Source organism: Clinocottus analis, unplaced genomic scaffold (genome assembly GCF_023055335.1).
Source record: "Clinocottus analis isolate CAN_PGR_092001 unplaced genomic scaffold, fCliAna1.0.p SCAF_14, whole genome shotgun sequence".
Classification (NCBI taxonomy): Eukaryota; Metazoa; Chordata; class Actinopteri; order Perciformes; family Cottidae; genus Clinocottus; species Clinocottus analis.
This window is the reverse complement of record NW_027175865.1, coordinates 6,191,699-6,207,364: the sequence shown is the minus strand read 5'-3', so window position 1 is coordinate 6,207,364 and position 15,666 is coordinate 6,191,699. Positions and strand designations below refer to the sequence as shown.

Sequence of the window (15,666 nt, the reverse complement as noted above, 5' to 3'; positions counted from 1 at the left end):
AGGAATGCCCCTGACGTAGAAATGTTGTGCATACTAAAGTTTATATTGACCTGATAATCACAGCTGCATTTTGAGACACTTTCTCACATGATGGTTGGCTTTATAAAATGTGTGTTGTTTATCCATCAATTAGTGTGCAGTATCCCAATATTTCCTGTTGTTTTAACTCTGTAAAGTGATTCTCAGATTTACCCAACTAGCTTTTATTCTCTCCGCAGGTGCTTCTTCATATGCTCAATTGCACTTTGGCTTGAGAAGATAGATGCCGTCATGTTACTTTGGCTTGAAGAAACTCAGTTGCCTTTTCTCGTGCTGAGCGCTCTGCTGTTTTCTATCATTCTGGTGTGGACTGTATCTTTCCATGTGGACCAAAATGCATTTTTTTATTGGTGTACGACATGTTGTATTCAGGCTTTTTGTCGCCAGCACTTGAAAAACAGCTATGTTTGTAAATTGATCTGCCTCTTTGTTGTGGATGGACTGCAATCATGTATATTTGTCTCATGCTAATTTAAGACCTTGTGATTAATTTATATGTTATTGTGTTGTATGGGTGGAGCTTTATGTAGAGAATGTTTGGGTTTATTGTTAAGGAGGCTGCTACAGGATATTCTACACTACACTGTGTTTTGTTTAGGCCAGACGGACTACAGAGGACATTTGTAGAGAACGTATTTTTGTAAAGCGTAGGAGCTTTGAATTTTCTGGGTATTTTGTCAAAAACTGAAATAAAGAGGACTACATTATTTGAAAGATGTGTGTATACTTCATTTCTTCATGTCCACTGACTAAAAGAGGAGTTACTGTACCCAAACTTATTCATTACATTTTGCAAAGTATTTTTCCCAGTTTCTTTATTGAACATTTAAAGGTTTTTTTCTTGAACAAAATAACCAAAAATCAGTAGTAAGATGTGTTAGTGAGGGGTCACTGACTTGAGAGCAACTATTGCTGAAAAGACGCAGGTCACTGGTTACCATGGTGATGAGGACATTTCTGTGAATGCAGAAATGTCCTTCAAATGTTTGTGGGTTTAGAAATATGAGCTTCAGGGCAGATCATAAAGCTGCGGGATGAGTTACACTGCGATATTTTTTGCGGTACAATAAGTACTATTATGATGAGGTTTATCATCATGTTGCACACCGAATATGAAAATCCATTTTACAGTTTGATTCAAGTCCCGTGAACAACAAAGCAGCTTGTGCGTTTAACGTCCTCTCGTCAGCGCTCGTTAACTCAACGAGGTCCAGGTGTAACGTTTATTAAATAGGTCACTGTTAAAACACTTCATTCAAAGTTCGTGACCTCATTGCGTCCATTTTTAAATTCAAGACATTTTTGAAAGAAACTGATATATGACAGTGTCGTGTCATCCCACAACAGCTAATTTTTTAATTCAGAGTAGCTAATTACAGAAAGTGCTGTTGAGCTTTTTTTTGTTTAATGCTAGAAAGGCCACACGTTCACTTGTCTGTCTTATGACACTGGCATGATGAAGTTATTTGTGGAGTAAACCCTCAAGCTTCCACCCAAATGTAGAATATGGACTGACGTAAGACACTGCTTGGTTTTACAGTTATCCACTGATTAAAAGTTGCTTGGGCCTCAAGGCTTCATTCACTCGACATATGTTTCCATCAATGAACCTTGTTTATGACCATTTTAAGAATTCACATTGTGAATATTAGCACATGTGTTCAAGTCGGAGTCGTACAGTGGTAATCGTCTGTGGAAACACAAAGTTCAACAACGGTTGACATTCAGGTGAAAATGGGTCTGAAAGAAGCACACAAACTAAATGGTATGGCATTGAAGCAGAGCAGAGAGTGTTCATCTAAATGTTCCTAAATTCAAGTCCTAGGGAGTCCGAGCTTCAGCTCAAACACTCAAGATGTTGGACAGTCGCCTCGTGTCTTTGCTTCTCGCCGCTCATTGTTTTCTCCTCTTGTATCTGATGACGGGGTTGTGAGGGGTGTGAATCATTGTGGTGTAGTTGATCGTGGGGAAATATCCGTCCACCAGGTCAAAGTCGTACATGCGTAGTAAAGTGGACCAGATGGTTTTGATCTGGACGTAGGCAAAGTTCTCCCCGATGCAGCGATGGCGACCTGAAGAGCAGACGACAGATGCACAGTTTCGATTTGCAAAAATGTTATTTTTGGGGTGCTCCGTTTTAAAACAGCCAATAAAAAAAAATGTGCTGTAGACCGAGAAAGTTGTGAAAGCACAATTATAATTTACAATTGGCGTCTATTTGTTATGTTGGTTATTGAGAAATAACTTATTTCATGAAAGAGATGTATTATTTACTAAATTCCAAATTATTTCTTACCGGCTCCGAACGGCACATAAGCAAACTTCTCCCCAGCAGCAGGGTTGTCGTTGAGGTAGCGGTCAGGATTGAACTCCATCCTTTCCACCCAGGTGTCCTGCAGACGGTGGTTGACAGTGGGGGAGACGCAGACCTGATGCCCCACAGGGATGGTGTACCCTGCTGCAGTCTGAGGGAATGAAGGAGAAAAAAAAACACACGCTGGGCTGAGAAATGCAATCTTCAAATGAAAAGGGTTAAACTACTCATTCTCAGCTGATGTTAAGTGCTAAAAAGAAATAGCCAGGTGTTACCTGTGAGGAGCGAGCCATCCTCATCATGGTCATGATAGGCGGGCGGAGCCGCAGGGTTTCCTTCAAACAGCGCTCCATCAAGCTTAGATCTTTCAGCTGAGGACAATACAAGGAATAACAGACTAGTCATTAGACTGGTCATCAAAATCTGTGACTTTTGCTATATTTCCTTTCAGAACATGTGATCTGTATGGATGGTTGTAGTGTTATTGACTACATTCAAAGTAACTGCAGAGGCATGGAAACACAATGGTCATTATAAATCCCTTCAGCCAGGAGGGGGAGCACCTCCTTCTGTTTGGTCACTGTACTGCAATTGTGACTTATTTCATTATATCATTGCAAATGATATGAAACAATGTTGTACTGTGGCGCTACTTGTTTTAATTACTGTCCATCAGTAGTTTTTGTCATGTTTGACAAAAATGACGGTGAGGTCGTAAAGTTGTCGTTGGAAAGGCCGAAGAGATTTTTTTTTAAGTTACTGAAGAATATTCAGTAAGGTCATTTATTCGTGTTGCGATACCTCTGGCCAATAGGATCACAGTGTGAAACCAGCCTTGCCTGATCGAAGTCGAGTTCCAGCGCTTGTCCACACACAGCCTTCTGCTCGGCATAGCAGCGATCCTGCAGAGCTTTGTCTTTGGCCAGAAAGAAGCCCATCCAGGCGCTGGTGGTGGAGGACGTGTGCTGACCCGCCAGGAGGAGACCGATCAGCATCCCCGAGATCTCGTTATCGTTCAGGGGTCGTCCGTCTCTGAGAAGTAAACAGAGTCATTTTCATAACTGATGAGAGTTTAAAGACTCGTAACCATGTTTTAAATATTTTAGCACAGAGCCTTCTACAAACGACTGTTCAGACTATTTCCAGATTTTCTCTGATGGTAGTTTTAGTGACAGATACTTACCACTGATACATCAGTTTTACACTTCTGAGAATATTAACAATGTCTTTATTAAATGTAATGTGTTTTACCAGATCAGAAAAAGTATCCTCAGCTCATCTCAGTTGCCTCTTGCTTATTGTTTAAAATAAAGTATTATATTATGTTCAATAAAGAATTAAAATAATTAAGAAAGTTATATCATCCTGTAGCTTACTAAGGAGTCACAAAGGTAAAGAAATGTTTTTTTTCTTTTTTCTTAATAAAAGTCTCGAGGTCATTTAACAATGTAATAAAGTGTGAAATGGCAAAAATGTGATCCAGCAGCATGAGCTCACGTTTGACACGTTTGTCCTCGGACACTGAAGCTATCTTACTTGTAGGTGGCATCGATGAGGGTCTGCAGGATGTCGTCCACTTTCTCTGCAGATTGTCTGCGCTTCTGAATCACCTTGAAGAAGATGTTCTTGATCTCGATGTGGGCTCTGTCCCTTTTCCTAACCAAAGAAAAACAGTAACATTTGGGTTATTATTTCAACAAATCAGGTGGAATGGTGAAAAATCCTCTTTGAGCGACTGTTCCTGTAACGTTGGACTCGCTCCAGCTTCTTTTCAAGTCTTTCTTTCCACAGATGTGTCCTACCTGAAGCTGGGCAGCGGCAGCCAACCGGGCAGGAGCCAGGCAGCGTGGCTGAATCCTCCGTCCAGGTCGGCGTAGAGCTGGGCCACTCGCTCATTGAGCATGCTGCGGATCTCCTTCCCGTGAAGGCAGCTGCTTGCCGTCAGGATGATCAGCTCGGACAGGGCCTCAAACAGGTCTGAAACAAAGACGAGTTCATCCAGTCAGAACCAGAAAGTAAATTATGTCACTTGTTAATTCTGTGATATTTGTGTTTTAATGAAGTTATTTGTGAAGGCTCTCACTTTTCTCCCCGCTGTCTCCCCATCTCTGGAAATACTCGATGGTCTCTGCCTCGATGATTTTCACATGTTCTTTGAAATGAGCAATATTCAGTCCTGTCTTCAACATCTTCTTTTGTTCCAGAAAAATCTGTAAACACATTAGAGAAATCATGCATTTCAGCTGCAATATTCAATCTAGTTTATAATGTATTACCTTGGTTGGATCTTATTTATGTCGCTGATTTTCCTCTCTTTAATGTACCCATATGGGTTTGTTAAACATGTGGATTTACTCACAGGGTTCGACACGTCATAAGCAACTCCTTTGCCAAACACTGGAGTGGTCAGTCTGGAGTAGACGTCCTCTGCATTCAGGTCCTCGTTCTTGCTGTTGAACATCAGCGTGGCTGCTTCGCTGCCCAGCAGGTAAGTGAACGTACTCCCCACCATGGTGAAGCTGAATACAGGGCCGTACTGTGGGTGGGCAGCAGAGACGAGAGGAGGAGGGGGGGTCATGTGAGAGGTTGCAAGACAATTACTTGAACACCTCTACTGTTTGAGCTTTTTTTCAACATATAATTTCAGCTTTTCCGGCTGCTAAGACTTATTTAAATGGAATTTAGTCGGATTATATTTGCTGGTCATAAACCACATACATACAATTTGTGTCACAAGTAGACTGTAATATGAGTGCAAATATGGGTGAAACTAACATGAATGTGCATTACCAATTAACCTGCCGAGTACTTTCTCAATAAATTGATGAATCATTTGGTATACAAGACATATCATTTCTCGAAGTCTATCTTTTGCATATTATATAGATATACTATAACAGTCCAGAACCTAAATGCATGGAACAGTGACATTTCTTTTCCTTCCGGCTGCAACACTTACTTTTTCATAAGCATTTTCAAGAAATTCAATGGGACTTTTCCCAAATGCAATGGCATGACCCAGGAAGGGGATGCTGGAGGGGATGTATGGTGGATATTTCTGCAAAAAGAAACATAATAAGAGTGCAATATGAATACAAGCTGGCCCCATTTTGGCCCTTTTTAAACGTTTGTCTAACTTACCAGATCGTTGTCGTTGTCAGAAGACTGTTTGAGCAGAAACTTGGAGATATATCCCAGCGTGAGCGTGATGGCAGAAGCTGCCAGCACCACAGAGGTCAGGTTGTCGTTCATTTTCCCGACAGTGTCCCCGAGCAGTTTACTGCTCAACTCATACAACTGGAAAGCCATGTTGTGTGTCCTTTCTGAGCAGCAGTCCTACTAAAGCCCGACAACACAGCTTCCGCGGCCGATACGAGTCCAGTTCATCTGATGTTAACGTTTCCCTCCTGGCTCTACCTGTCAACGCTCGCCCTGCCCCCGCCTGACCAACGGAGGCTTTCTATTGGCTGCTGACCGCGTGTCCGTCAAGGAGCCGCCGCTGTGATTGGCTGCCGCGGCCTGAACCGATGTCTTGCTATATGTCGTCACTCCAGCAGCACGAACGTTGTCTGCGCCATCGATTGAAAGAGTTTTGGGGATACAGTAATATCAAACTCGTTTTATTGTTTCCCTTAAAGCACGTTAATGCGCGCGGTTAAAAAGTTCCACTTTTATATTGACCCACAGAGACCAAAAGTTTATGAAAAATTATGACATAATGGACTAAGTGAACATGGTAAATATAGTAGCCTTCATGATATTTTATGACATGGGCTATCCATTTCACTTTGATATTCATGATACTAAAGTTTTAACTAAAGTTAATCACTTAAGTTAATAATCGTCCTTAAATTAATGAATGATAATGTGGTTCAGATTTATTGACACAAACTCTCAATGCACCCTCATTCATACATCAGTTTATTAAAACAACATTAAATAAACATATTTACATGCACTCAAAATATATGACTTGTCAAAATACACAATGTGAGGTTAAGCCTAATATCCAAAATGAGGCGCTTGTGGAGATACTTTCTTCTTATTTCTTTGCACCCGGAGTACTGGAGTCAGTGGGAAGAACCTGCATGGGGATCTATGGCAGCTGAGGTTCCTTCAACAACCTTTTAACCGTAGGCATATTTGTCCGTCACGCTTTTATCATTTGGTATCATCTGTCCGCTTAGCTTCATCAAGAGCTTCACAATAAGGCCAGCCTGTCAAGAAACCATGAACACAAGTGAGACGGTGTTTATGATGTAACATCATTTCAACATGCGAACATTGTAAACTGGAGCTGTCGTCAAAATATCTGGTTTTATAAAAATGCACACTGGTTACAATCATTATTTGTATACATTATTCTTAAAACAAGTTTTGAGCCATCTTAAACATTCTGAAAGCGTCCCGGAAGAGTTACCTGTTTTGTGTGCACAATGAAGTTCATTTTATTGTCGCCACTGTGTATCTGGAAGTACTGGTCAGCGTGCCCGAGCTGCCACATGAATGTGCCGTACTCCAAACTGATGAGAAGGACCTGGAAGAAGAAGAAAACAATATTTACGTCATTTATTTTTTGATATACTTAATTTGTTGTATATAATACATAATATTAAACAACTAATCCATCTATAGGTTTGTACAAAATGGAAACAACAAGCCTTTCCCTTTTATTTTTCCCCTCACAAAGTCTTAAAGTTGGAACAATTGTATCCGCATGGTATCACAGTCGATAATCAGAATCAGCTAATTTCAACTCTGTATTGAGGCTATATGATGTTTGAATAAAAATGATAATAAAATATTGCCAAGATATTACTACTATAATATATAAATTAAGTGAAATCTTTAAAACAAATGGAGATATTATAGATGGGTTGTGCATCATTTTCGATACATTTCCCCAAAGTTCAGCCAAACTGGTGCTCAGAAAACTTTGGGACCTTTACTAGAATAATTAATAAAATTTAAAAAATGTTTTTTGCTGCCCAGCATGAATTTTGACTGATTAAGGGAATAAGTGACGAACAATGAAGAACGGTATATCCGGTTTTCAGTTCCTATACCGAGTAAAAATGTCCAACATTGCAGGTCTATCATTATTAATTTAAAGAAATGTAATTCACCTTTAGATCACATGAGTAAATGTGGTGTTTAGCTGTAGTTTGAAACCTAAAATAAAGGTGACGGTACCTTGGTCTCCATATTCATGAGGTGCAGCCCCTTTGTGTTGACCCCCACGTAGACGCGGATGACTTTGTGGTTGCTGGCGCTGGCCTTGGTGTAGACCTGGCCCGTGAAGAAGGCCGCTCCGTAGGTCGGGATGTCCCAGCAGTTCTGCAGGAAGAGCCGCTGCAGGTGGTGCATCTCTTTGCTCACTCCCTCGCTGGTGCTAAGGGCCTGTAACAGAGAGAGAGAGAACCGCCTGTCAATGAATCCAGCAGTGGGATTTCATTCTTTTCTAAAGAAGTTCTGCAATGAAGACTTGCTCATACTTTGTATTCATGCAGAATCCTGTTGGTCCAGTGGTATGCTTTGCTTTTCACTTTGGATATCGGCACAATTGATTTCAGGTTTTCCTCACTGTTGAAAACAACAAAAAAAGCTTTTCGAGTCACACAACAACTCAGCAAATAGGTTCAAGTTAACGTAAAAGATGTCAGTGGAATGAGGTTTAAATGTGCGTTGAAACAGTGTTTTACTTGAGGAACCCTTGCTTGTGCTTCTTGCTCTCATAGCTGCCGTAGATGATCTGCAGGAGGAGGCTGGCCAGTGTGATCAGCTTGCTGTCCAGAGCAGGAAAGAACCCCTTCAGGAGGCAGTGGCGGGCCTCGTCGAACAGAATGAGGATGGCCAGAGGGTCCTCCACCTGCAACAAAACAGTGAGCAGTAACTAACAAACACATTTCAGGACTATAATCAAGCAGCTTCTTGCACGATACAAACTGAGCTACCTTTTTCTCAACATCGAGAGGCAGCCGGACGTCCCTGCGGAGGAAGAGCTGAGGCGTTTCCCTTTGAGGATCCAGCACAGTCAGGTCAGTCACAATCTCTGTCCAGATCCGTAGATGCTGCAGGGGCTTGTGGTACAGCTTCAGCTGCAGGTCTGAAACACACAATGCATACCAGTGCTACCTCAGTTTTCTTTTTTCTAACAAGCAGGACAAAAATGAATAACACAAACAAAAATTCAACCTAAATAGTTGAATGAATAGAATTCAAGTCTTATGTAAAAGGTAAAAAACCTGAATTGAAAATGGATTAGTATTATTTTGGTTTCCTAACTACGGACGGACACCCACACACACACACACAGGCTAATTGTTTTGAAAAAGTCTAAACTTGAAAGATAGAAAGATTTTGATATCTGATCAAACTTTTTTATATGTGGGATTATATTGGGGGGGATAAAATGTCCTTCATGAGTGAACTCACGAAGGTTCTCTGAGCAGATCCAGATGGTGAAGTACTGCTGGGTGTCCTGTGAGAGACGCATGCCCTCCATGATCTGCTGCACCGTTGTGTTGTTGCCGTGCTTCAGCTCCACAGAGCGATACGAGCCGTCCATGCGGTAGATACGCACCTTCTCATACTGTGGAGCACACAAACAAAACCAAGTCAAACGGCTTAGCGCTCTGTTGAAAACTTTTTTTTTTGTGCCGTACAACTCGGACTGTGTGGGGAGACAGCACCATCTGGTGAGCAGCAGAGAGCCACAGCAGTTCTTCACATGCCCCTCCAGCACATAGTCTTTTCCCACCAGCTTGACCAGTTTACGATATGTCAGCACTTCAATTAGAGAATTACAATTCCTCTACAAAATATAAGCCTTACTTATGGCGAAGTGTGGTCTACTAAGTATATTTGGCAGAGGTAATTACCAACTTATTGAGTTTCGTTTGCCACTGAAGACTCTTATTATGGAGAAAAAAACATGTAAAACTTATAGAAAACATGAACACATGTACACAACGTCTTTCATAACTTCACAGACGAGACTCGCCAAAGCCAAATGGAAGCTGAGTGAGATCTGCAGGAATGCTCTCGCATAGCAATTTGGCATCATGTTGCGATACAAATACAGTAATTAAAGTGTCTGACGTGTGACTCACAGGTTTGCTGCTGGTTTGCTGCAGAAGCTTCATCGTCTCCTCCCATTCGTTCTGTTTGTTCTCCTCACACACCTGAAGGGGGGACCTCTTCTGCTGGTCTTCTATGTGCTGGTGGTGGGAAACACAATGTATGACACATTTGTCTTATTCTTTACTGCTTTTTTTATGCTTTACTGACATTACAGATCAACATGTTTTGTACGTCAATGGAAAGTGTGCAGCGTTGTGTCTTGTTTCATACCCGGTCAATCTCGGGATGCTGCAGCAAGAGTTGCACTATCTCCTTGTGGCCTCCTCTGGCCGCAAAGTGCAGAGGAGAGCTCAGCTGGCCGTTGAGCAGGTTTGGATTACAGTTACCTTTCTCCAGTAACAGCTTGGTCGCCTCCACTTTACCGTGCCTGTGTAGAACCAAACTGAAAAGTCACCATAAACAAGATAAACCTAGAATACAAGAAGATAAGCTCCTTTCGGATCCTTCGGACTCTCTTGTGCTGCGAGTTGAGGGCCGGACTCACCAGCAGGCGTAGTGCACGGGGGCCCAGTGGTCGCTGTCCAGCTGCTTGACGGAGAAACCGCTGTCCAGGAGCTTAGACAGCAGCTCCGTGTCTCCCTCACAGGCGCTGCGGTGCAGGGGGAAGTCGTCCACCCACTGACGGTCCCTGCAGACAATTTTGTTAATATTATTTTAAAAAGGAATTTCTTCAACTTTTTAAAAAATGTTTACACCGCATGACGTTGAAGATGGAAAGACAAAGAAGGAAAGGGAAGTTAGGAAAGGTTTTAAAAAATGTCATGACCAAAGCTGTGACACACATAAATGTGGCCCAAAGAGGAGCAGAAGTTAACAGTGACAACAAGGTTGAAAGGATAACCCCTCACTTGTCTTCTGCCACACAGTTAGGACCGTGTTGCCATTTCTCCCTCTTGGGGATCTGGATCTTGGAGTAGTCGGGCGCCCCAAGCCCAAAGTACGGATTGATGATAACTTTGTCCACCTGAAAATGAAAAGCCAGATGAGCAGGAATATCAAAAAGGGAGGGGTGATTTAACATCACAGTGCAGAGAAAATCGCATTTTGAACCATCATCTGGTTTTAAAAGAAGCCGGCTCACCCGGTTGGTGTACTGCATATCAGAGCCGTACAGCGGGTTGAGGATGCACATGTCGGCCTTCTCCAGGGACATCATCTTGCTCTTAATCTCCAGAGCAGTGTAGCCCATGTGCAGACCCTCCTCACTCAGTCTGCCCTTGCTGCCGTAGGCCGGGTTGCTGACGTTAGTCTTCACCCGCTCAACGGGTGCTGGTCTGAACAGAGCGGGGACGGCGTGAGGCACGGTGTGCTGCTCCGCCAGCCATCTACAGAGGTCAAAGGAGGCAACGTTAAAGCTCGATGTCCCAAAATGCCTCGTCCGAGAACACAGTCTTTTCAAACGCATCCTCACTTGTCTAAAGCCAGAAGCATCTTGGAGGTTATGGGGCAGAAGTGAGGGCTGGTCTCGCTGCACACCCGCATGATGTCCTGGAAGCAGTAGAAGCTCGGACTCCCGGCGCTGTAAACGGGCTTGCTGTTGTCTGTTCAGAGTAATTTAATAATATAATTACTGTGTTTTACAACATATGACGCATCAATTTAGTATTTTGCTCACCTTTAACACTAACTGGCACAACAAAAAGTGAGACCTCTTTTCCTCCATTGTCTCCATCAAATGGGAATTTCTTCATATGCACCACTCGTTTTCCTGAAACCCCAAAATGATGTTTACGTCAGTGACTCCCAATGTTAGAGGTCATCTCAAGCACGTGCAGCCTGTGACAACAAGGGGTCCAAAGGAGGCTTTTCCTTCACTTTGAAAGAGTCACATGCCACACAGGTTGTGAGCCACTAGTTTCAACGACAGTCAGCAGTCTTAGAAATGTGCAAAGTCACATACCCCGCCTATCCCGCACCCACCTATGAAGCCTTGATTGTTGGATATCGGTCTGATTGTTTCATCAACATAATCCAATATGGATTTGGATTTGTCTCCTGCAGCCTGGATCTTTGTGGCCAGGAGGACTTTCTTCTTTTTCTTCTCCTTCCCCTCCAAAGGCATTTCAATCAGCAAGATCTGAACACGACACAGAGGCAACGAGGAAACTCTGTTAGAAATCTCACGAAATTCTGCTTAATGACAGCTGTACAGTAACTACACAGAGCAGTTTTAAATGAACAAACTATATTAAGCTTCTGTAATTTCAAAGTAAATGTCCCTTCCCTTTTTGTTTCATTTTAGATTTCATATGAATGATGTTTGACGATCTGCTGTCAGACGCGGCACACTTACCTCATAGGCTTTGGCTCTGTACTCCTTTGAGCTCAGGCTGACTTGACTCTTTGGGCGGATGACCGCAACGAACACATCCTCCAAGTTGTCCTCGTTGCCCATGCTGCTGACTCTCTCAGTCCTGGCAAAACTTTCTGCACGAGGGCCAGATGCTGTGGAGAGGCATCCCTGAAACAGAACATCACAGGTGTTGGATGTGTATTTGATTGTAATACATTACAAATACTATATGTCTCACGTGTTATGCTCAACACAACCAACCGTGATACTTACAAAATGTAAAGAGAAGGCACCTGCGATGGACTTCTGAATTTGGTTAAGACATATTATAGAGGTTTATAGCAACTTTTACTAAGTGTAATAGTAATGAGTCTCTGCCTTGCAGGCCTCAGGTTGCACAGACTCTTCAAAGACGCAATGAAGTGACATTCAGCTCGGAAAACAACTTGTTGAGTTCAGGGGCAGGTTACGCCCCGGAAACCAAACTCTGTTGTGTACAAACAGTTATTCTCACACCAAGTACATCATATGCTATATGTTACACTACACCATACTGTATAAAACCAGTACTGATACAAGTTGTAGTTCACAATAAACACGATAAACTTTTTTGGACGGAATCCGCAGCAGCTGTAGCCGGGATGCTACGCTCCTTATCGCCGCTTTTTCGCTCGTTGAGCAGAGGAAACTTACCGAAACTAACCGACGTTTCCTCCTCAAACAGACCAACACGGCTGCTCTCGGCTCCCGGAGGACTTCAGCTCGTGGACTTGTTGTCCGCAGCCAGGAGGCGGCTGCGGGTCACGTCCCAGAATCGATATATCTGGTTTGCAGCGGAGTTGCGGGCCTGCCTGCAGTGACTCGGGGCAGGGCTGCAGACACAAACAGTGGAGTCGTGTTACGTTTCATGACAGCGAGTCCAGTCGGACAACAGAGGACTCTGGCGGTGAGGAGGGGGACTCGGTGCGGAAGCGCTGTCGTTAAACGTTGTCGTGTGCAGTATTAGTAATGCATCTACTTACGAAATTCCTTTTGTAAAATACAGTTTCAGAAAGACATAGTATATATTTGCAAATATATTCAATTAACGCTCCTGATATTGGTGAGTTTTCTATTTTTCCTCTTTATTGACACCAGTTAAATATTATTATGAAGCTGCGACCAGTAGCTGGTTCGCTTACTTTACGCCTAAAAGTGACTAATCTGCATTTTCCTATATTACATTTCCTTAAATATTACATATAATCACCAAGTACCTGTTGACATGCATCTTTTTGTATAATATTCAACATTGAAGGTAAACAATGGAATCAAGTAGTTTTTATGAGTTTATTGTTTATGGATGACATCTTGAAAGCGGTTTCGTGTAGCTTGGTTTAACATTAGGTGTGTTCAGTATTTGTAGTATATAACATAATGTTATTTATAGAAGGGGGGTTTGTGTATGTTGTATGTATACAAAAGCTTTTTTGAATATACATTTTTGGTGTTAGTGTGAATGAAATGGATTTCACAAACATACAACTTTATCGACTCATAATATGTGCATTTTAATTGAAGAGATTGTACAAAACCTCAGCATATATTGGCAAATAACACAAAGCAATTGAAACATACAGTGGTCTTTTAATGATACACAATGTCGATGCAATAACTGAAAAGCTGCAATAAGAATAACAATGGAAGCCTGGCTTTTGGTTTAACTAAGATATATATTATAATATATTTTGTCTTTTTTTATTGGTCCCCAGCTGAGAGTTGACATTGTCCTCTCTGATGGCCCATGTTCATGACGAGTTGTCTTTGCACTGACTGAGCACATCTTGCATCTTCTCCTGGATGTCCTCCACCCTCTTGACCCACTTGTCCCGCACCTCGTCCTCGTCGTCCTCCGTAACAGCTGTGTAGGCCATGAGGGCAATGAGGCCCATGTGGAACAGGTGGGTGATGTGTGAACAGCGGCGCTCCATGACCTCGCGGTCGCGGTCGCAGTTGTCCAGGTACACCTTGAGCAGGGGTTTTCCAAACAGCAGCTTGGTACCCATCACACCACGGTAGTACACGTCCAGGCTCATGTCGCTCTTGTCTCGCTCATAAATCTTCTCAAAGTCCTCCATGTAGCGCTGGGTGTTATCTGGATCTTTCTTCACCAGTGCCACCATGTTGTTGAAGGCAGTATACTGGTGCTTGATGTACTCCTCGTACTTGCCATAGGTTTCATTCACCTCGTCGATGCGGATCCGCCTCAGGCATTGGTGATTCTTTTCGGAGATGGTCTCCAGTTTGGTGTGGAGCGGCTGGAACTCCTTGTCTAGAACGTGGCCCTCCTCCTTAATAAGGCCCTTGCGAGCCACCCCAACCAGGGAGGAGACTATGCCAAAGATGGGGTCGATGGAGGAGGCGAAGGAGGACACCTTTTCCACGCAGGACAGCACCTTGGCTGCAGTTTTTATGATCTTTTCTGCATCAGCCATCACTGCTGCTTTTCCTCTGCTACAATAATGTTCGACTCAAAGTAAGTCTGGAAGCTGGAGAGATAAATCAAAAAAACACAGTAGGTTTAAACTACATCTTAAATATAATCTAATATGTCTTTTAGACTGAATCTGTGCTTGGTAGCTTCATCTTCTGATCATAATCTAAACGCTTTAGCTAAAATCATTGGTCACAAAGGGTCTTTGAAAGACCCTAAACATTAAGCTCATGTATAACTCTAGCTGGTGACATGTGTGCTACAGCCCACATGTCACCAGCTGCTGCACAAAAGCCATATTGTGGAGAAGGTGTCATCTTACAGTCTAATGTTACTGGCAACAGGTCACATGTAGTCTTGTGTTGAGGGATACACAGCGCTTCATCATGAGGCGAAAACTTATGCTTAAAGTAAACAATAGGTTTGTTATTGATTAGTCTCTTATGAATTTGAATTGATTATTTTGCCCAAACAACCTCAAATATATTTAGTTTAATATCATAAAAGACTGAGGTTTGTCATTTGCCATCCCCAATGTCAGAATGAAACCTTCAGTTAAAAATTAAGCAAGTATTGGGCTTTTAGAAATAATTTTATGACATATTGTTTATAATGAAGCACTAAAGTGCAACATTACAGAAAACTAGTTTCTGAAACCACAGACACAAATTTATCTGTAATGCATATTTCCCATAGTTTTGGCATTAATCATCCTTCTCAATCTTGTCCTGCAGGAAAAATAACTCGGGCACCACAGTGGGTGTGTCTTCATAGTAACACAAGAAATACAACAAATAAACAAATGGTTATATGTCGGGACTTTTGTTACATCATCTTTATCAATTTAAATAACCTCTACTGGGTTTGGTACCTTGTACTTTAACTGGGGATGAATTCATTTGTTTGTTTTAGAGCCTGTTTCTTTCATTTCCTGATTCACAGTCCCACATATGCACATGAATCAACCATCTTTAACGCTCATCAGTCAATTCTAGTTGACTGGATTATCACACAGAGTGTAAAACATCCTTCAGGTCATAGATTAGAAAGCAATCATATGAAATATGTTTACTCACCAGAGATAAACAGTTGGAATCCCTCCGTCTACTGAAGCCGTCTGACTTTCCTTTCCACCATTTTCCTCCCTAGTCAAGAAGGACGTCCCCTTCCTGCCAAATAAGGGAGTAAGCACAAGGAAGTGACTCCTGTGCTGATTGGATGAGGGGAGTTCCTCCAGATGCACATGCTGCAAGCTCCAACCACAGGCGGTGAATGACCGGGTATGCTTTTTATTGTGTTGTTTCACTTACAGGTCCCCACACCTTCCAAATTTGAATGGGTGACCAAATTCCAGTTATTATCCGTGTACGGAAGTGAAAGACAATGTCACACTTAATACCCAGG

At 42.4% G+C, this 15,666-nt stretch overlaps 4 protein-coding genes across 8 annotated transcripts in view; 1 reads left to right on the top strand and 3 right to left on the bottom strand.

Moving 5' to 3' along the window:
* The window catches only part of akap9 (A kinase (PRKA) anchor protein 9), a 56,235-nt gene extending 55,482 nt beyond the window's left edge, over positions 1-753 (top strand). For all 5 annotated transcript variants that reach the window (XM_068574952.1, XM_068574953.1, XM_068574951.1 and 2 more), the window contains one exon: positions 219-753. In XM_068574952.1, the coding sequence (XP_068431053.1) occupies positions 219-262 (44 nt within the window). In that variant the 3' untranslated portion in view covers positions 263-753. The remainder of the gene's footprint in view (positions 1-218) is intronic.
* Positions 754-1,003: 250 nt separating this feature from the next.
* cyp51 (cytochrome P450, family 51) lies at positions 1,004-5,757 on the bottom strand. The gene is made up of 10 exons (XM_068575539.1): positions 5,495-5,757; positions 5,313-5,411; positions 4,713-4,889; positions 4,437-4,563; positions 4,156-4,330; positions 3,890-4,009; positions 3,193-3,385; positions 2,629-2,724; positions 2,336-2,504; positions 1,004-2,111 (listed from the first exon to the last, which is right to left on the bottom strand). The coding sequence occupies exons 1-10, from the start codon at positions 5,660-5,662 to the stop codon at positions 1,933-1,935; spliced, it is 1,503 nt and encodes a 500-aa protein (XP_068431640.1). The 5' UTR covers positions 5,663-5,757; the 3' UTR covers positions 1,004-1,932.
* Positions 5,758-6,276: 519 nt separating this feature from the next.
* On the bottom strand, positions 6,277-12,647 carry krit1 (KRIT1 ankyrin repeat containing). The gene is made up of 17 exons (XM_068576291.1): positions 12,483-12,647; positions 11,790-11,957; positions 11,417-11,573; positions 11,112-11,204; positions 10,908-11,037; positions 10,578-10,821; positions 10,345-10,460; positions 9,981-10,124; positions 9,707-9,863; positions 9,466-9,573; positions 8,789-8,945; positions 8,308-8,459; positions 8,056-8,222; positions 7,849-7,936; positions 7,547-7,753; positions 6,774-6,890; positions 6,277-6,570 (listed from the first exon to the last, which is right to left on the bottom strand). The coding sequence occupies exons 2-17, from the start codon at positions 11,889-11,891 to the stop codon at positions 6,481-6,483; spliced, it is 2,229 nt and encodes a 742-aa protein (XP_068432392.1). The 5' UTR covers positions 11,892-11,957; positions 12,483-12,647; the 3' UTR covers positions 6,277-6,480.
* A 466-nt stretch (positions 12,648-13,113) lies between these two features.
* Positions 13,114-15,406, bottom strand: rpz2 (rapunzel 2). The gene is made up of 2 exons (XM_068576293.1): positions 15,339-15,406; positions 13,114-14,317 (listed from the first exon to the last, which is right to left on the bottom strand). Exon 2 carries the CDS (start codon positions 14,261-14,263, stop codon positions 13,577-13,579), a length of 687 nt encoding a protein of 228 aa, XP_068432394.1. The 5' UTR covers positions 14,264-14,317; positions 15,339-15,406; the 3' UTR covers positions 13,114-13,576.
* Between the last annotated feature and the right edge of the window lie 260 nt (positions 15,407-15,666).

Bases quoted from the DNA above. Each gene is read 5' to 3' on its own strand.
- krit1 (XM_068576291.1), bottom strand. From the start codon at position 11,891: ATGGGCAACGAGGACAACTTGGAGGATGTGTTCGTTGCGGTCATCCGC. The intron at 8,223-8,307 runs GTAGCTCAGTTT...GTTTTGTTGCAG, and splicing joins CTCTCGATGTTGAGAAAAAG to GTGGAGGACCCTCTGGCCAT. The intron at 7,754-7,848 runs GTATGAGCAAGT...TCTCTGTTACAG, and splicing joins GGATTCTGCATGAATACAAA to GCCCTTAGCACCAGCGAGGG.
- rpz2 (XM_068576293.1), bottom strand. From the start codon at position 14,263: ATGGCTGATGCAGAAAAGATCATAAAAACTGCAGCCAAGGTGCTGTCC.
- cyp51 (XM_068575539.1), bottom strand. From the start codon at position 5,662: ATGGCTTTCCAGTTGTATGAGTTGAGCAGTAAACTGCTCGGGGACACT. The intron at 4,890-5,312 runs GTAAGTGTTGCA...GCCCACCCACAG, and splicing joins TTGAAAATGCTTATGAAAAA to TACGGCCCTGTATTCAGCTT. The intron at 2,725-3,192 runs GCAAGGCTGGTT...TATTGTCCTCAG, and splicing joins TGGAACTCGACTTCGATCAG to CTGAAAGATCTAAGCTTGAT.